General features: G+C 42.0%; 1 protein-coding gene across 1 annotated transcript in view; it reads right to left on the reverse strand.

Moving 5' to 3' along the window:
* TPR (translocated promoter region, nuclear basket protein) overlaps positions 1-21,623 on the reverse strand; it is a gene marked incomplete in the record, with an annotated part of 1,837,142 nt that overhangs the window by 505,966 nt on the left and 1,309,553 nt on the right. Inside the window, 1 exon segment of the mRNA XM_044085316.1 lies at positions 11,138-11,228. Coding sequence (XP_043941251.1) covers positions 11,138-11,228 — 91 coding nt within the window.

Consider the following 21,623-nt stretch of genomic DNA (forward strand, 5'->3'; position numbering starts at 1 on the left):
GACGTGCACCCAGCTTCCAGATATGCAAGATCTAAAGAGCTCAGAAGAATGCCCTCAACTCAGGAAATGACTGTGGGCTGTCAGCTGAAAACTCTAAGTTCAGATATATCAAGGTAATGGACTTTGTGTAAGCAGATCTATGGTCAGGAGAGGGGGAAGAGGCTGGATGACCTACTAACTTGGAGAACCAGTGTTGTCTGGACCAACATAGGATCACCAGAATTATTCTGGGTCTCCCCTTCTCAACTCTAACACACTGAGCAAAACAGGAGTTGGAGTAAGTTTAAAAGAACCAGCTATTCTGAACTGTGCAATGTCCGCTGCCCAAACACTTCAGAACAGGTGGCTTGTGCAGAACTGGAAAAGCTGATTTTCTAAGGAAGCGACCAGCTGAACAGCCTTCTCTTGGAGAAATGTGCTCACTTCAAAGAAAAGGAAAACTTGGGGGTAATACAATGGCTTATTAACAGTCAGCAATGCCCGTTTTTTAGGGCATCCTCAAGATTCTGGGAAGCCTGCTCAAAAAAAACTTCATAATGAAGGACAGCATTCAGAAAGACAGCATTCAGAATAGCCTATCTCAGCTCACGTATAAAGTAAGACAGCTTGAGCAGCACCGTCTGGGCAGACATTGCTAAACCTGTCTGGTTAGCAACAAAGTAAAAAAATCTACAACAAACTATGTAAAAGCGAGTGGTGGAAGTGGTCCAAATGGAATTTGTACACACTCCAAATACCAGAGTGCAGCAGCACTGTCTTTGGATAGCCCACCACAGGTCTGAGAGAGATATCATTAATAAGCTTGTCATAACACAAGCACTCAGGTCACTCCACAGCAAGTACAAGTATGACTCAGTCATTGTCCATGCCGGTGTGAATGACCTGAGACGTACCTCCCTGGACTACATGAAAAGAGACATAAAGGAGCACTCAGATTATGTAGCCCAGGCTGGTATGACCCTGACCAGTATCCTACCTTCACCAAGAATGATGCCACAATACAGAGACAAAATGATCAGTTTTAATAATTGGCTTAATTTCTGGTGTCATTCTAAGGGGATCCAATGTCTGTCTGCCTGGAATGACATGCTTGACAAGCCACGCTGCTTCAAGGGGCGGCTTGCACCTGTCACCCTGGGTTTCCGGATATTGGCAAAGGCTCTTGCCACCCCATAGTGCCTTTTAGACAAGGCTCAAATTCTAAACCCACCGCCCTAGAAAACAATAATGGAAAAAAACTAAGGGTAATGCTGCTCAATGCCAGAAGTCTAAATCTCAAGATGCACGCCCTCGAAGCCCTCCTCAGTATGGAGAACATCGATGTCTGTGCTGTGACTGAAACCTGGTTCAAGGCTCCTGAGAGCATCCCGGCACTATCAGGTTTTACCTCGTATCATGCGTTCCGGACCCAAAACCCAGACCGTACCACAAAAGGAGGGGGTGTATCCATATTCATCAAGGATACCCACACCTCCAGGCTGGTGGCAACTCATGAAGCATCAGAGACCATTCAGGTGCAATTAACCATAGGCAAAACTGCTCTACAGTTTGAAGCATGTTACAGGCCACCCTCTCAAACTCAGGAACCCCACACAGCCTTCCTGAAGACACTGGAGAGTATAAATGTCTCTCCAAACACCATCATATTGGGTGACTTCAACTACCCACACATAGACTGGGAACATTACTCAAGCCCCAATACCCTAGCCCAAAGGTTCCTGGAGTTCATAAACTCAAATGCTATGGAACAACTTGCCACCATTCCCACAAGAGGTGAAAATATACTAGACCTGATCATCACAAACATGGGTACAAAATGCTCCACACTAGAAGTATATCCCTCATTGGTGAGATCAGACCATAAACTAATCTCACTGGAGATCCACATCCCGCCCCCACCCCCAACAAAAAAGACCACAGTGAAGAACTTCTCAAAAGCCAACTTCACACTTCTTAAGACTGGTGTGGTATCCTTTCAAGGCCCCTGAGCCATTGGAAACCACAACCCACGCTGCTGAATCCCTTACAAATGCTTTCTACGAGCACCTCCAGGATTGCATGGATCAAGCAATCCCAAATAAAATCAAGACCCTTTCCACCAAAGGCAAGCGCCCGATCTGGTGGACCCCAGCCATAAACAAACTTTACAACAAGAGGAGAAAGCTACTACAAGATAGAGCAAAATCCCTAAAAGGGAAGACATCTCTGATCAATACTAGTAAAAAACTACGATCACTCATAAAATCATCCAAGGCCAACTTTGAGAGAAAAATCCCCAAGGACTCAAAAGACAATCATATGGCCTTTTTTAGCTATGTTAGTAATCTGGGTGGAAACTCCCAGATATGCTCAGAATTAGTCCAAAATGATACAAAAATCACTGAACCCACAGACATTGCAAACATACTGGCAGACAGGTTCAGTGAAAATTTCTCCCCTTCCTCCCCCCCAAAAGGAGAAATATCTATCCCAGCAGAGTGTAGCCTCCCAATCATCTCAAATGCCCAGGTGAGAGCTGCTCTCTCTAAAGCTAAAAACACAGCATCAATGGGACCGGATGGTGTCCCCAGCTGTGTGCTACACGAACTCAATGAGGAACTAAACCCACACATAAGGCTGCTGTTTAATCTTAGCCTTACCACAGGATACATACCCAAAGAGTGGCGTACGGCAACTGTGGTCCCACTCCACAAAGGCGGTGCTTCTACAGACCCTGGTAATTACCGCCCCATAAGCTTAACAAGCCTGGTCTGCAAAGCTATGGAGAGGATCATAATGGAACTCATAAATGAAGACATAGGGGACCTACAGACATTGGATCCTACCCAATTCGGCTTTGTCAAGGGCAGATCATGCCTCTTGAACTTGGTCGACTTTTTTGAAACAGTCACCAAGGCCATTGATGAGGGTAAGGCAGTTCACACAGCCTACCTTGACCTTGCAAAAGCTTTCGACACAATACCCCACTCGGGTATCATAGAAAAGCTCACCAGCTTAAATGTAAACCCATATGTCACAAGATGGGTTGCAAACTGGCTCAAGGACAGAACCCACAGGGTTAGAGTTGCTGGTGCCATGTCAGACTCAAGCGGTCACAAGCGGTGTCCCACAGGGCTCAGTCCTGGGCCCCTCTTGTTCGGCATCTACTTTTCAGAAGTGCAGGCAAACATAGGAGGATTGTGTCTGACAAAGTTTGCAGATGACTGCAAACTGGGCCATAGTTGAAAATCCATCAGACACAGATATCCTTCAGAGAGGTCTCATAGAAACGGATAACTGGTGCCAGAGCCATGGCCTTAAGCTAAACGCCAAAAATGTATAGTCATACCCTTTGGTAAAACAAGGTAACCCCAAGTTACCACATAGGTGGCAATCCATTAAGCACAGAAGAGGTTATCAGGGACCTGGGGACCCAAGTTGACAGTAACCTTTCTTTTGACACTCACATTGCCAAAGTGGTTAGGAGGACCTTCTACATTGCCCACCTGATTATGAAGGGATTCACATCCAGATCAAGGGAGGTCATTGTTCCCCTGTACTCTTCACTTATCAGACCAATGATTGAGTACAATGCCCCATTCGGAATGTATCTTACCCGACACCTGCAGCAATTGGAAAGATCCCAAAAGTTCCTCACCAAAAGGATAAAGGGGCTCAAAAATATGCCATATGCTGCCCGACTGAAGAAACTCCAGCTCTATTCAGTTGCATACCGTCTGCTCAGAGGTGACCTGTGCCTGACATACAAGGCCATGTCCAACCCGGAATTAATGGACTTGCTCCACCTCAAAAAATCCAAATCCACCAGAGCCACAAGAGCAAGAGAGTTAAACCTCAACACGGATATAAATAGGACGTGCTGGAGGGACAGATTCATCACCCAGAGACTCCCTATGCTGTGGAACAGAATCCCAGTCCATGTGAGACAGAGCACCTCGCTGGCTCTGTTCAAGAGGAATCTTGACCAGTGGATGGGAGATCGTAGGTTTACCCCGGGGATCATCTCTGTTTCACTGCTGGACAGAGGCACGGCAAACTAATGGGTATAGTATTCTTCAACCTAAGGGGTGGTGAAAGCCACACAACTCTGGCTAGGCTTATAAATGCCCTAGGGCAGATTAGCCTAGTATGAACCTATGAACCTATCACAAATACAAAAAGACAAGGCATACATGCTTGCACATGGAAGATGGAAATTAAAATAACTATGCTGAAAGTACAGCTGTGCAAGAACTTACCATAACAGTAGATGTCCTACTGTTTACTATTGCAGTATTCCAATACTAATGGGTTATCTCACTGAAGTAACCTGACATCCGGGCCAGCATACCAGGGCCAAAACCTTCTATATGGTCATACATCTAGAGTATGACCTAAGCCCATGGCCATAAAGGTAGAAGAGTAGGCTCCTCAGACTGAGCCAAGAGACCAGAAGACACCAAGGAAAAAATAACCAAAATAGGGTCAGCTACAAACTAGCCCTACCTCAGTCCACTCAGAACAAAAGAGATAAACACACAAGCAACAAAATGTAAAAAGGAGGGTGGAATACATACATGAACTACAATATCAACTGGCACCTCACCTAAGTGTCATGTTTAATCATAGCCTCACCTCAGGTTTCGTGCCCACTGAGTGGCGCAGAGCTACAGTTATCCCAATCCACAAGGGGGGATCCACCTTGGATCCCGGAAACTACCGTCCCATCAGTCTGACAAGCCTTATCTGCAAGGCCATGGAGCGTATTATCATGGAACTTATAAACAAAGACATTGGCAACCTTAAAACACTGGACCCCACCCAGTTTGGGTTTGTGAAGGGCCGATTTTGTCTCCTGAACCTGATTGACTTCTTTGAATCAGTCTCCAGAGTCATGGATAAGGGTAAGGTGGTCCACACAGCCTATCTAGACCTTGCCAAGGCCTTTGACACCATCCCCCACTCTGGAATCATAGATAAACTTACTAAGTTGGGCATTAATCCCTATGTCACCCAATGGGTTGCTAAATGGCTTACTGATAGAACCCACACTGTAAAAGTAGCCGAATCCAAATCCAGCTCCAGACAAGTGACAAGTGGAGTACCTCAGGGTTCAGTCCTGGGGCCGCTCTTGTTTGGCATCTACTTCTCTGAAGTACAGGTCAACACTAAGGGACTCTGGCTAACAAAGTTTGCAGATGACTGCAAACTGGGAGCCATTATTGAATCCCAAATGATGTGGATACTCTACAAAAGGGCCTTACAGAAACAGATGCTTGGTGCCAGAGCCATGGGCTCAAGCTCAATGCCAAGAAATGTATTGTTATCCCCTTTGGGAAAAAACATGTATCCATGAATTACCATATAGGTGGCAGTACACTAAACACAGAAAGTGTGATAAGAGACTTAGGGACACAGGTGGACAGTGGTCTCACCTTCGATAACCACATTGCCACAACAGTCAGGAAATCCTTCTATGTGGCACACCTCATCACGAAGGGCTTTTCATCCAGAAAAAAGGAGGAGGTCATTGTCCCACTGTACTCATCCCTCATTAGACCCATTATAGAATACAACACCCCATTTGGTATGTACCTCTCAAGACATCTGCAACAACTAGAAAGGCCTCAGAAATACCTCACTAAAAGAATCACAGGCCTAAAGCAGATGCCCTACGCTGACCGCCTTAAAAAACTCCAGCTATACTCTGAAGCATATCGTCTACTCAGAGGCGATCTCTGCTTAACATACAAGGCCATGTCAAACCCAGAGCTGTTGGACATGCTACACTTAAAGAAATCCCAATCCCTCAGAGCTACACGCTCCAGGGATCTAAACCTTGTCATCACAATAAACAAAACATGCTGGAGGGATAGGTTCCTGACCCAGAGACTCCCCAGACTCTGGAATAGATTGCCCATACATGTCAAGCAGAGTGCCTCTGGACCTCTTCAAGGGGAACCTTGATGATTGGATGGGAGAAAGGAAATTCATCCCAGGGATCACGTCAGTCGCCCTGCTTGACAGGGGTCCAGGAAAGTAAATAATGTGGGAAGAAATAGCCAGGGAATTGTTATGGCTAGGCTTGTATAGGTCCTAGGGCTGATAGCCTAGTAAAAACCTATGAACCTATGATCCTATGAATACAACACTGGTCAGTAGGGCAGTTACTGTTATGGTTAAGTTCTTACATGATTGCACTTTTCTTCATAATCTTGTTAACAGCATTGTTTTTGTTACTTCCTTAGACCCATTGTTATACTAATCCAATACTGATGGATGATTTCCAAAGTTCATCACTTAGAAAGCATGGATAAACCAGAGACAACGAAGCTGACTACTACTCCTAAAACAGAACTAGCAAAGGAAGTTCTAGACTAAGAGAAAGTATCTGCTCTATAGTATTTTATAAAAGTGTGAACAGATGACCATGTGGCTCCTTCCAGAATAGCCCTGGAATCAATTCCCTTGAAGATACCAGAAGAAGAAATTGCTCCAGTGGAGACAGCTTTAACAGATAATGACTTACCATACGAATGAAAAAAAGGAAATGGATTTAGAAGTAAAATTAGCAATTGTCTGTATGGACACCACTTCCTGGAAGGAAAAAGTCCATCTTTCTAATGTCTTTAGTCTTATCCTAAGAGAATCTCAACTGTCTGTGCACATCCAATGACTGCAAGAGTCTTTCACCCTTCCTGTGAGCGCCTGGAAAGAAAGTAGGCAAATTAATAGCCTGATTGAGAGATGACTAACTACACTGGGCATGAAGGAAGGGTTAACCCTCAGACACCACACCCTTAAGGAAAAATAAGGACAGGAGGTGAGGCCATAAGAGCTCATAAACCCTGGGTGTTACAGCAAAGTAAGCATTTCCATAACAAAATTAACATCCCAGGGATGGGGAACAGTCCGTCTAGGTGGAATCAAGTGAAAGACGCCTTTCAAAAACTGCCTGACTTAGCTATGGAAAGCAGGAAAGGATTAACAGGCATACATGCAGAAATGGCAGTGGAGGATGCCTCGACAGAGGCATATGCTAAACCAGCTTTAAGGCATTCACACAAGACAGAATAGTGGGAATCCCCATCAGGATGGGATTTAGATTCTTTTTACAACACAAACAGAAAATCTTTTCCATTTGGGGAATTAAGACCTTCTAGTGGTAGGTTCTCTCACCTCTGGAAGAATGTGGGGTACATCCTCAAAATGGTGACTGAAAGGGATTACAACTATCACCCACAATGTCAGGTTGAGAACCTGAAAGTTGGTATCAAGCAGAAAGCCCTTTTTTTCTATGTGAACAAGGCCACTTTTTAAATGTTAATTTGTAATGATGCCTGGCCATATGATGAAGGGGAAACCAGTTCTGCCTGTGCCAAAAGGGAGTCACCAGAAATATGTTTGCCCCTTTCAATCTTCAACAGAAACTTTGGTATTAAGGAAAGTGGAGGGAAGGCATAAGGGAACTTGCCATCCCAACAAAAAGACACAGCATCTGTCCTCCAGGCCTGGGGACAAGGAGGCTAGGTGGTCTATTTGAAAATATCCCATTTGTGAACTATGTCCAGAAAGACCTCTCTGTTTAGCATCCATCTGTGAGGGTCTTCCAATAATGTGCTTAGATAATCCACAGCATTGTCCTCAGATGGAATGTAAACTGCATGTAGGGACAGATATGCTTTTATAGCTTGGTCCCAAGGCAAACGAGCCAGTCCACACCACTGGCAGGACTTTGCGCCCTTGCGTCCCACCTGTTGATATAACATAACTGTAGTGCTGTCTGTGAAAATCCTGAGGGGTCCTGAATTCCACGTGAGAAAGAGAACTTGTAGAGCTTAAATGAGGGCCCTCATCTCTTACACAGACATGGTCTCTCCTTTGTTTGAGAGTCCACTGACCCTGCCCATGCCTGTTTGAGAGTCCACTGACCCTGCCCATGCCTTCCAAGCTATATCTGAAATATCTGTATGAGGTGCTTGACTGGGAATAGTTGGTTTGAAGGACCTTGGATTCACAGCTGGACCCGAGAAATCCACTACTGTATATCATCAGAAAAGGAAGATGGGGGATCGGAGAATCCAATGGGTGACAATGTTGAGATGAGAAAGATTTCAGGTACCATTGGATCTTTCTCATGTGAAACTTAACAACCAATCCTATGGTTCTTTTTGCCAACATGTACCCCAGTACCCTTAATATTTACCTTGCAGTCGAGATCTGAATAGGAAGAACAGACTAGAAGTACATGGAGAGAATCTGAATGTTTTCTTGTGGGAAGAATACTACTGTGCAGTGGGTGTCCAATCGACAATCTAGATCCTGGTGGGAGTCAAAGCAGACTTTTACAGATTAATGGTGACTATTTAGAAGTGAAATAGTGGAGTTGAGATGGATTAAGCAGAGTTTCCCAAATAGGTGGCCTGGGTAAGGACTTCCATGTATGGGAAATATTTGGATACACAGAGTTCTACAAAAGTCAGATAAACTAAAGGCCAAAGCAGAGAACTGAAAGTGTGATGAACAAGCAGAGAACCAGAAGAATTTTCTTTAAGTGGGGGGTGAATGGGAATGTATGCAAGGAAACCAGAAAAGACAGGAACAAGATGAATGGAAGGATTTTCAAAAGTGCATTTTGAAAGAAGGAACCTTCAAGAAAGGTACTGGGTAATAATTCTAAAAATGGTCTTCCAAGCTCCTCCTTTTCTAGGGACCACAAAAAGTCTGGAATAAAACCCTTTCCCTAGATCTTGACAGGGAACAGATTGTACGGTATATTGGTTAAGAAGAACTTGTAAAATAAGAGGGAGGAGATGTACTTGGTTGGAAGGAGGGAAAGAATCTCATAGACAGAGAGTATTTCTTTTCGAATCATCTTGTAACTATGCTGAAAGACAGACAGGACCTACTTTTCTGAAGTAATGAATTCCCAAGCTGGAAGAGATGTGGTTAGCCTTTTCTAACAAAGAGAAATGGATAGAGGAAGAGATACTCAGGCTGACTTGTCTGGAAAAGGCTTTCTAGACTTGGTGTCTACTGTAGGCTTGCCTTGAAATCTTTTCGTTGGCAGCATTCTGCCCTCCTGCACAGATTTTTGATCACTACAGGAAAAGGAATTGCACTTAGCCAGGTAAATCTTCTGATACTTAGGAACTGAAGTGAGGAAAATCTGCTTAAAATCTTACATGGTTTTTCGTCTCTCTTGAAAATACTTAAAGTTCTGCTGCAGATGGTCAAAAAAGGAGATCCCTGAACGCTTGGCTTTAATATCCTTTGGGACAGACTGTGAAAAAACCCAAGCAAATCTCCTGATAACTGATCCCAGCAACAGCTGCACCTAAAGAAGCCTCCACTGCATAAGTACATTTTATAGTATGCCTTTCTCCCCTAGTAGCCTGACCAGGCATAGAAATAGCTTACTGCTTATTTTCAGAAACCCTAAGTTAGCCAAAGTTTTGTACAATGCCCCCAATACTGACAAATAGTACTCAGTCATTTGGGTCTAAATTTAAAAAAACTGAATGCCAGAGAGCAGAAGTGCCAACCTTTTTGCCACATTTGTTAATGGTCCTACTATCTCCATCTGAAGGTTAAACATTACACAGAAAAAAAAACAAGGATTAGCCAAATAATTTTTGGAGAGAATTTTAAGGTCCTCTGGCACATTATAAAACCTATCAGGCTTCTTAGGGGCTGAAAACTGTGAATTAGAAGATGTAGAAGTGGATGCAAATGCATTTAGGAAAGCCTCCAAGACTATAGGGACAGAGGAGGGAATAAGAGCTACCTCTAATAAGTTATAGTACCTTTCTGCACATCAGAAACTTGTCAGGATTCCCATTCAAAACGTGGTTGCATCATTTTTGTAATGTTTTCCCCAAATTAAATTATCCTCCGACTCTTCTGCTGAAGAAAAGTCTCCTCATTATCGGAAGCAATCTGACCTGGAGAGTGGACTTGAATAAGCTAAAGAATGTTCACCTGAATCAGATTCCTCCTCAGAAGTGGATAACTCATACCGTCTATTCTGAAAGGGGATGGGAAGAGGAAGAAAGAATGAAATTAAGGAGGCTTCAGAAAAAAAAAATAGCCTTGTATAGGCCCTGTGAGAAATTCCATTCATTGCTTTTCTTGAGACATCTGAGTAGGAGAAAGTGTCTTCAGCTTCTTTTTCTTGGGGGCGGCATCTGCCTTCACAAAGCATGGTGGTTTAGAACCCTGGTAGACCTCACAATCCAGACTCAAGCATGTGGTCTCTGACTAGGATTTGAGGTATGCCCGCCAGTCCCTCTGAAATAATCAAACTTGGATCCCCTTTCTCAACTGTATTGGTATGAACAGGCTCATTAGGACATGCAAGTCAGTCGTTACACATGCTTCCAGCAGGGTTATGGATGCAAGTGCAAGGGAAATCGGATATACCATGGGTTCCTGCAACACCTCAATGCATATGTCCAAAACTGACTGGACGACCAATGGTTAAGGCCTACACCTTTTGAATTTTTATGCTACCAGAGGGACATCAAAGGGCAAGGCTCTCCCATTTTGTATTGGGCAAGGTGCTTAAGGCATTGAGTTTCTAAGTAAGTATTTAGTAAAGAAAACTGGGTCGATAGGGTTTTTGGAACAAACTATTGACAAATCTGACAGCATTTATAAGTGTTCAACTCCAAGACAAAATAATCACTGGGAGGCTAAGAACTTATAAGGAATCTGCCTACTGCCATCACATACCTCTCTCTTTGCTAACATCTAACAAGTCTTAATCAAAAAGACACTAATAAAAGGAATGTTCCCCAACAGGGCACTTGTCTGAGTAAGCAAAAGCAGAGATAAAGCCAAGAACAATGTGAAAAACAGACCAAATGGTACAATACTGGCATCTGGACTAACAGCAAGATAGTCTGAGGACTTTATGTACAAACATCATATGCTGAACTTATGACCATATGGAAGGCTTTGGCATATGGGCTGGACAACATGTTACCTTGGCAAAATAATCCATCAGGATCTGAATACTGCAACTCTAAACTAAGGAAGAACATCTGGGGTATTAACACGAAAATCCCAAAAGTCACTGCACAGGGTCTCTAAAGTTATGTTAGATGGTTTCCAGCTGAAAAGATCATCTGTTTTATAAAACACACAGATTGCTTACCAGTGCTTTGAGAGTCAGCTGCTCTTTGGTTAGTTTCTCCACCTCCCATGCTCTCTTCGGTCTCTGTTCCATGGTCAGTCCCATCAGCACCCTAAACAAACAAAATAAAAATTAATTAAAAAAACATTCCACCATTTATAGTATTCCTTAAGTTCAAAAGAACTGTTGGTCATCCTTCTGCATGTAAGTTAATCCCTTTCTTTCACACTCAGTCAGTAAATTAATTCTACATTGTACAAGAATTTGTCAGCGTCATTGCATGCAGTGTAATAGTGACAAATATTTCTGCAATCAAGGAAAGTATTAGTCACTGAAACAGAAAAGCATAACTGTACCTGCACTCTGCATATTTTCACATAGCAGAGTTGTCAAATTTGTGAAGTACAGTTGTGTAAGTATACTTACCATAACAGCATATGTTTGAACAGATCACTGCTGCAGTGGTCTTAAGCAATCTGGGATGTCCTGCCATGGATCGGACCTAGCCAGCCAGCTTTCCAAAGCTTTAGAGCTCTTTGCACATGCCCTAACTACTGGCAAGCATGACAGATGTAGGGGAAAATCAATGGCTGAGGTTCCAAACACTTCACCACTTTTTTGCTTTAGAAGATAGTGAGGCTAAAGCCCTTCTAGATGAGAACACAAAAATAACATCCCACATCTTGGAAAAAAATAACAGTGGATGAGGGAGCAGCTGCTGCAGCAGTTATCTACTCAAAAATCTATGAAGTTCTCACATAATTGTACTTTGTTCATCATTATATCATTGTTGCACTAGCATTAAGCAATACGGGATGAATGCCGCAGCTTAACGAATAAGGAAGAAGGAAGCTGGATCAGTGTCAAGGATCCCTTGGAGGACTGCCCTAGCAAAGTGCTTGCTCTAGACCTAGACAAGGAATCTAGTTTGTAGCACTTGCTACAAGTGTGCACATAAGACCAAGTTGCTGTCTCTAGTATAAATGGCCACACTCCAAGAATCTCCGGACGATTTAATGACATAGTCCACCACAAACACCAGTAAAGTTTAGTGCTTTCGTTCTGTGCATAGGAACTTCTTGAGTTCTGAAAAAGTACGCATGCACAAAATGAAAGCGCTAAACTTACTGGTGATTTGTGGTGGGCTGTGCCATGAAATCATCGGAGATTCAGTTACTGCCTTGGAGTGTGCAGTTTAATGTTTTTGGAGTCCTTCCTTTTCCAAAAAAGCACAGAAGTTTGGGTGGCTCCAGACAACAAAAAATAATCACCTGGGACAACCCTGTCTGCAAAGACACTGGTTGTCATTTTTTCTTGCTTTCTCAAGAGGCAAACAGTTGATGGGACACCCTGAAAGATTTTATTCTGTCAACATAGTACCAGAGTTGCCTATGGATATCCAGAGTATGAAGATAATTCTTTCACCAATTTTTAAGCTCTGGAAAGAAAAACAGGAAGATGAATAGCCAGGGTAAACTCTGAAATAAATCCTTCCTTTATGCCCAAGGTTATCAAAAGTCTCCTACCTTTGTGAAATAAACAATAGGGATGATTCACCATAAGCACTTAACTCAGATAATCTTCTTGCAGAAGTCAAAGCAATAAATAAGACTGATTTCCAAGGTAAGAACTTCAAATCACCCCTGTGAGCTGGTTCAAAAGGAAATGGCACGTTTTACTAAACAGTACTAAGATCTCGAGCAAATGCCGTGCGCGCGCGTGTGTGTGTGTGTGTGTGTGGGGGGGGGGGCATGGGCAGACAAGCAGAAATGGCCATGAATCTTGAAAGAAAAGTCAGAGAAGGATAACTCGCACAAGTACTGAAAAACTACAGGAATCTGACTCAAAAGGATTTGAGTTCATTTATTGAATAAAGTAGAAATTCTTTTACATTTTAGCCATACACCGATTTTCTGTCAGCAGACTTTTTGACTCTTTTAATATCTGCTACACATACTCAGAAAAAGGTACCTAAAAACAGTATTAAAATTCTATCTAAGCAGTTCACTTACAACGTTGAACATTTGGTTATATCGACATCCCCTTTTCCTGTGTGAGAGAGTCTATTCTGTGAGGAAGCTTGTAGTAACTGACCTGGGGAGAACCACTCGTATGGAACAAAGGCAGGTCCACGAGAATGATCTTTGGTAATCAAGCTTAATATTCTCAAAGGAGAGCTAATGGCAAAAGCCCCAAAAATATTGGCAGTGTGTCAAGCACATTTCAAACAATGTTTTATTACCTATGACAAAGGGGTTTTACTATCTAAAGGAGAGAGAAATTGGCAAATAATCACTGGAAGCAATAGAAACTTTATACAAATGCACTTAATTCATAATTCTAAAAGAAATGAGAAAGAATAAACTTTTACCGAATTTATCCAAACCTTTCCCAGTTTGTCAGAAGGGGTAAGACTGGCAGCTGAAAGAAGCTGGGGAGACCCTAACTTTGACAATGAAAGTACTGCAGATCTGACCTGGAATTATAAATAATAAATTCAAATGACTATGGCACTTTATAAATCTCAGACTTTTTGGGGACAAATGGCTGACTGTCAGGAAGAGTGCAAGTTATCAAAAATGTATCCTCTACAGCATGCGGAACAGAAGGGACACATGCAGGTTGAAGGAAAATCCACCTATAATAAATCATGACACCTTTGCTAAGATTAAGGTATATCTTACGCTATCACCAAAAAGTCACTCATACTGCTAACAGTATTTGAAATGGTCCATATTTCAAAAAGAGAATCAGAGAAATAACACTCTAGAATCTGAATCTCCATCTTGTAGTGATGGAATATGAGAAATAGTCCCAGTCCAAATTCTGTCTCTCAGACTGGGAATCAGAATCTGATAGGGAATAAATAGTTTTTGTCCTCTTCTGATGAGCATAACCACCTAGGGACTGAAATGCCCTCAACAATTCTTTTGCCAAATCCAGACAGTTATTTGTCTAAGACTAGGAAAATGCCTGGAGTTGTGCCTTTTTCTAGGAGATTACACAGGAAGAGAGTGGCTGGATGAATGGATCCTAAGCCAAGGAAAAGGCTACTCAGTGCAGTTTAGCAAAGGAGCATTCCCTGGTACCATTGCAAAAGTAGTTCTCCCTTCCCTACCAAAGGCTACTGTACAGCCACAGAGGATATGCCTGAGTTCCCATCCATAGAGGCAATCCAAGTAGCAATACCAAAGAAGCCAGGAGAAAAGATGAACATTCTGAGTAACAAATGATAGCCACAACAGTCTCACCCATTACCAAATGAGGCAAGAAGAAAGACAGCTTTTAGACTGAAGTCTCCTGGGCAAGTTTTTTTCTTTAGTGAAATGGAGAAAGCGTGAGTGTTAGAGGGAGACCCTGGTCCTTGTCCTTGTTGAACCTGGAGTCTCTCAGGTGGACAGTGCAGCCAAGAGTCAGTCAAAACCTGCTGAGGTAGCAACTGAGGTAAACAGTTTTAGTAACAAGCACCAAACACACTTGACCTAACCCCTTACAATAAAGTCATGTATAATAAGTACACTTTTAATCAAAAAGTTCACTCAAATTCCCCCAGAAAGACAGAGAATTCCCCACTGGGGCTTAGGACCAACTCAGCCAAAAATAGCCTGAGACGAGTCAGTCAAGCTTTCTGACAGAAAAGTAACTTATCTATAAAAAAATAAATTAACAAGATCACCCTTGCTCAAGTATAAGCCCCACAAAAAGTTCTGAGGTAAAATACAGCTAGTTTTCGAAGAAAATATATACACAGGAATTAACTCAGATCAGTCAAAGGAAAATTATTTTAGCTCGGGCTTAAAATTTACGAGAGTCAAGTAAAGTTGCAGAAATGCCTTAAAATAAATCATGAAATAAATGCGTGGAAGGTGATTCCCTAATGAGGAACTTATCTGCCCAGCTTAAAAGTATCACAGCTGACCACTCTGACAAAATGGATGACAATGCTGTGTTGAGTGAAGCAGATTTTCTCAAATGGAATTTCAATTTCTCCACCGAAGAAATTCAACTCACTCCTTACAATTCTTCCAAAATAACACTAAAAATACCTACATCTACAGCAGATGGCAAGTTGAAACAGTGAACTTTGAAATTTCTTACAGGAAGCAAAACGAACGCATATGCATATGGATATCAACTTCTACGTTCACAAGATGCTTGTTTTAAATTCAATAAGCTAATCGGTGAGGGATCTCTCTTGGAAACTGTCAGAAATTTCCACTACCTGCAATCTCTAGCTCGATTTTTTTTTTTCCATTTTTGCACTTGGGCTTGCATACCTCCTTGTTGGAGCACTATGTACCACTCAGTGACAGTATGCCTTGTTGCAGCAGTTGTCAATACAGCTCCCATAACACAACCAGCAAAAGAAAAAAAAAATACATACAAATACACTTTCCTTACTTATGTGGACCCTAACCACAGCTTCTGCCTGAGGTTAACCCAAAGAGCTTGACAAGTAGAACGCACCCGGTCTCAGATTAAACTGGGATAGTCAGTTTATCTACATTTGATACTGGGAGACATTAACATAGGTTCATAGGTAGGTACTAGGCTATCTGCCCAAGGGCATTTATAAACCTAGCCAGAATGTGTTGGCTTTCACCTCCCTTCCCATCCACTCATCAAGATTTCTCTTGGAGAGTCAGTGAGGGTCTCTGCCTAACAAAAACTGGGATTCTATTCCAGAGCGAGGGAAGTCTCTGGGACAGGAATCCATCCCTCCAGCATGTCCTGTTTATTGTTGTGCTGAGGTTTAATTCACTGGAGCGTGTGGCTCTAAGAGATTTGGTTCTCTTGAGGTGGAGCATGTCCATTAATTCTGGGTTAGACATGATCTTATACGTCGGGCAGAGATCACCTCTGAGCAGGCAGTAAGCAACCGAGTAGAGCTGGAGTTTCTTCAGTCGAGCTGAATAGGGCATCTCTGAGGCCCATGATCCACTTGGTGAGGTACTTCTGTGGTCTTTCCAGCTGTTGCAGGTGTCGAGTAAGGTACATTCCAAATGGGGCATTGTACTCTATTATGGGCCTAATGAGTGATGAGTAGAGGGGCACAATGACCTCTCTTGATCTAGAGGTGAACCCTTTCGTGATTAGGTGGGCTATATAGAAGGAATTTCTAACCACTTTGGTGATGTGATTAAGGAGAGGTTGCTATCTACCTGGGTCCCCAGGTCCCTAATTACATTTTATGTACTTAGTGGATTACCACCTATGCAATAATTTGTGGGCATTTTGTTTTTCCCAAAGGGGATGACTATACATTTTTTGGCATTCAGCTTGAGGCCATGGCTGTGACACCAGTTATCTGTAAGACCTTTCTGGAGGATGTCCGTGTCAGCTGGAGAGTCAATTATGGCTCCCAATTTGCAGTCATCTGCGAACTTGGTCAGCCATAGTCCTCCCGTGCTTGCCTGTACCTCAGAGAAGTATATACTGAACAGGAGGGGTCCCAGAACCGAGCCCTGAGGGACGCCACTTGTAAATGGTTTAGAGTCTGACATGGCACCCATAACTCTGACCCTGTGTGTTTCTATCCGTGAGCCAGTTGGCAACCCATCTACTGACATAGGGGTTAATGTTCAAGCTGGTGAGCTTATCTATGATGCCAGAGTGGGGAATGGTGTCGAAGGCCTTAGTGAGGTCCAGGTAGGCTGTGTGGACTACCTTGCCTTCATCTATGGCCTTGGTAACCGTTTCAAAGAAGTCAACTAGGTTTAGGAGGCAAGATCTGCCTTTAACAAAGCCAAATTGGGTAGGGTCCAGTGTCTGGAGGTTCCCAATGTCTCGGTTTATGAGTTCCATGATGATTCGCTCCATAGCTTTGCAGGCTTATAGGGCGATAGCTCCCAGGTCCTGTTGTGGCACCACCTCTGTGGAGTGGGATGACTGCTGCTGTATGCCATTCTTCGGGTACATAGCCTGTGGTAAGGCTGAGTTTGAACAGTGAATTTAGGTGAGGGTTTAGTTCCTTTTGGAGCTCGTGTGAGACGCAGCCTGGGATAGCATCCGGTCCCACTGATGCTGTGTTTTTAGCTTTGGAGAGGGCTGTTTTTCCCTGCGTGTCTGAGATGTCTGTGGCTCTGCATTCTTCTGGGATGGACATGGGCCCTTTTGGGGGTGGGGGGGGGGGTGAAGTTTGCACTGAACCTGTCAGCCAGGATGTTGGCAATGTCAGTTGGTTCAGTGTATTTTTTGCCATTTTGCACTAACTCAGAGCATATCTGAGAGTTGCCAGCTAGATTTTTGACATTGCTAAATAAGGCTTTGTGGTTATCTTTAGAGTCTTTGGCAATTTTTCTTTCAAAACTGGTCTTGGAAGATTTTATGAGGGATAGTAATTTCTTGCTAATATTGATCAGTGATGCCTTCCCTTTTTGAGATTTTGCTCTATCATGTAATAGTTTCCTCCTTCTGTTGTATAGCTTATTTATAGCCGGGGACCACCAGACTGGTTTCCTCTTTTTGGAGGAGTGAGTCTTGGTTTTACTTGGGATGGCTCGATCCATGCATTCCTGTAGATGCTCATAGAATGCATTTGTAAAGGATTTTGCGGTTTGGGCAGCATTATCCTTTAGCAAGGGGGCTTTGAAACTTTCCACCTCAGTCTTGAGAAGTGTGAAGTTGGCTTTTGAAAAGTTTATCACAGTAGTTTCCTTGACTAGAGGTGGGGTCGGGATGTGGATGTCCAGTGTGATTAGTTTTTGATCTGATCTTACCAGCGAGGGGTTTACCTCTGGTGTGGAGCATTGATCCCCCATGTTGGTGATGATCAGGTCCAATATGTTGTCACCTCTTGTGGGCGTGGTGACCAACTGTTCCAGGGCGTTTGAGTTTATAAACTCTAGGAAGCATTGAGCATAGGAGTTTGTACTTGAGTAGTTACCCCAGTCAATGTTTGGGTAGTTGAAATCTCCCAATATCATGGCGTTAGGTAGGACCTTTATATTTTCCAATGTTCTCAGGAATGCAGAGTGGGGGTCCTGAGACAAGGTAGGTGATCTGTAGCAAGCTACGATCTGAAAAGCAGTTTTGCTCACTGTTAGTTGCAAATGGATGGTCTCCAAGGCCTCGTGCTGTGCTACTAACCTGGAGGTGTGGGTATCCTTTATGAAAATGGATACACCCCCTTCCTTTTGTATTTCGGTCCGGGTTCTGTGGCCGAAAGGTATGGTATGAGTTGTAGCCTGGTAGTGCTGGGATGCTCTCTGGAGCTTTGAACCAGGTTTCTTTTACTGCACAGATATCGATTTGCTCCATACTAAGGAGTGCCTCGAGTGCATGCATTTTGAGGTTTAGACTTCTGGCATTGAGTAGCATTACTCTCAGTTTCTGGTTACTAGTGTTGTTTATGGAGGTGGATTTTCTTTTGAGACTTGTCTAAAAAAGGCACTATGGGGGTGGCAACAGCCTTGGCCAGTATTCGAAAGCCTAGGGGTGACAGGTGCAAGCCATCTCTGGCGAAGCAGTGTGGTTTGTCGAGCATGTCGTCATAGGCTGACAGACACTGGATCCCCTTTGAACGACGCCAATAGCTTAGCCAATTGTTAAAACTGATCATTTTTGGTGAGGGCAAGATGCTACTCAGGGTCAGGGTCATACTGGTAGAAAATAAAATAAAACAGGCTGACCACGGCTGAACAAACTTCCACATTCCAAATTCCAGGTTCCACAAGAATAAAACTTTACTAGGACAACAAGAGTAAGCGCTTTCGCGATCCAACAACTGATCGCTTCTTCAGACTCATTAAAACATACATCAGAGCAGTGAATTTAGAAACCAAATGCATCCAATCACAGAACTAATGCTCTGTGACATCATACAGCATATTTAAAGACAAAAGACAATGCATATATAATATAATAACAATGTATATAAATAACATATCTTATAAATATTTTTTAGTTAAAAATGTCATTGCATTTTAAAAATGATGGAATAAAAATATTCAATGTTTCAAAGGTCTGGATTTCAAAAATGGTTTTAGAGAGACCGCACTATTTAGCCCAGGGGGTTTATCTGTTTGGAGTTGGAGGATCCATTTCTGTTCTGCCTCTTCCACTTTATTCTTAATGTCCCCTCCTCTGTTATTTTTACTATTTATCTCTATCACCATGAAGTTAAAAATGCATTGTGAATTTTCTGCCTGTACATGTTTATCCAAAGCACTAGTATCTTTCTTATTTGTTATGTCTCTCAAATGTTCAAGCACACGTTCTTTAAGGCATCTATCAGTTTTGCCTATATAGAATGCAGAGCATCTGGTGCAGAAACTAAAATAAACTAGGTGACGTGTTTTACAATCAGCATACAAATTAACCTCAATGGTAAAGGCTAGAGTGGGTTGTTTATAGACAAATTTATTGTATAAATAATTACAGGCCATACAGTTTCTGCAGGGAAAGGTCCCTATTCTTTGTGATAATACTGGTTTGTTTTAAGGAACTTGATTTATAGCAGAGCTGTCTTTTTAAGGATTTCTTACTTATGAATAAAAACTTAGGTTTATCTTCTAAGACATTATGTAACTCTGGTACTGAATGCAAAATATTAAAATTCTTTTCAATAATGCCACAAAATCTCCTGATATCACTTGAATAAGTTACTGGGAATCTAACTTTCATTTTATTACCATCTTGTACATTATTTTCTTCAACTGTTTCTGAGAAGTAGGGTTTACATCTATTAGCTCATTTTCCGTTCATATTCTTAATGCTACTATTGATGTCTCTGTTACTATAACCTCTGTCTTTAAACTCCTTCTTTAAAGCTGTAACTGTATCATTTAAGCCTTCATTAGTGTTGTGTAATCGACTAGCTCTCATGAACTGTCCTTTTATGACATTCTTATGTACCTGTGCAGGATGCATACTCGCCTTGTGTAAAATACTGTTTTTGCGTGTAGGTTTCCTGTACATTTCTGTGACCATCTCATTTAAATGTGTCTTCCTAACGGAGACATCCAAAAATTCAATAATTTCATGGGAATATTTATATGTGAATCTAAGGAATTCTGTGGTACTATGTAAATAATCTAACAAGCATTGCAATTCTTCAGTGGTACCCCCCCCCACAACAAAAAAAATCTACAAACCGTGTACACCATAAGATTTTTTCTGCATACATATTACTGTTTAATACAAAATTCATGTTCCCCATGCTACTAATACTAAATTGGCGTAGCTGTTTGCGCACGCCGTGCCCATTGCTACGCCAACTTTCTGCAGATAGAGTTTCTCACTGAATGTGAAAACATTATTATCCAATATAATGTCCAGTAATTCACAGATCAAATTAATTTTACTGCTATTAAATATCTGTTTTTCATTCAATATATCACGTATTCTTTCAATGCCCCAATGGTTTGGTATTACTGCAAATAAGAAAGTGATATCCATAGTCACAAAAATATATTCTACATCCAAGGTTGATACTCTACTGTATAACAGTCTCAAAAATGCTTTGGTGTCCTTGAGTACAGTGTCACACAAAGCTAATATCGGATGTAGGCATTTTTCAACATAAATAGATGCAGCTTCTGTGACCCATCCTTTACTTGAGACTATGGGTCTCATGGGGGGATGACTTATATGCTTATGTACCTTCGGTAGTCCGTAGATAATGGGTACGGTGGGGTACTCTAATTGAAAGTATTCCAAAAGTTCTTCAGAGATTTATTTGGTAACTAGAAGGTCAAAAATAAAGACAGACACTCTCTGTCAATGATACCTTTTACTTGTCTTTCATTTATAGACAAATAGGTCACTGCATCATTCAACAGCTTCATCATTTTCTGAATATAAAATGCTTTATCCATTACCACTATGCTGCCCCCTTTGTCCGCTGGCCTTATTTCAATGCTTTGGGACACCTTTAATTGTATTAGTGCTTCAGTTTCTGGTTTAGTTAAATTATAAAATGCAGGTAAACTATCTTGGGCATACATGGATCTAATCTCATTTTCGCAGACATTGGTAAAGGTTTCTATAACCGGATGTGGTTTAGGTACATATACACTAGGCTGTTTAAACATATTCAATTGAACAGATCCAGTGTCCTTAAGTACGAGAAAACATTTTCAATTTTTTCAATATGTCTGTCAATAGTGTTTTCTGTGCTGGAATAAAACGTAAGCCCTTATTTAAAAGGGATACCTGTGCTGCAGTTAATTGAAGACTTGATAAATTGATTAAAAAGTCTTGGGATTCTTGCTCCGTGTATTCATTGTGTTGAAATGTATTCCTTGTTCCTTCTGTTGTCGTACCTTGCCTTTCCGATTCCTGCTGTTTGATCTCTCCCTTATCGGTAGCGCTTTTTTCAACACAAAGGGAAGAATAGAAGTTTGTGTTGTGTCCTTTGATTCTAAAAAAGTCTGTGAAGTAGAAATGGTTTCATTATTCCTATTACCATCTCCTACAGTCATGCTTGTTTGAGCCGATGATAAAACTTCATTCATACTGGCGCCATTTTCGGAAGTAGGAGGTTCTACATATTCTGGTCTGATGC

Source organism: Protopterus annectens, chromosome 10.part0, assembly GCF_019279795.1.
Source record: "Protopterus annectens isolate FY-2018-M chromosome 10.part0, PAN1.0, whole genome shotgun sequence".
Classification (NCBI taxonomy): Eukaryota; Metazoa; Chordata; order Ceratodontiformes; family Protopteridae; genus Protopterus; species Protopterus annectens.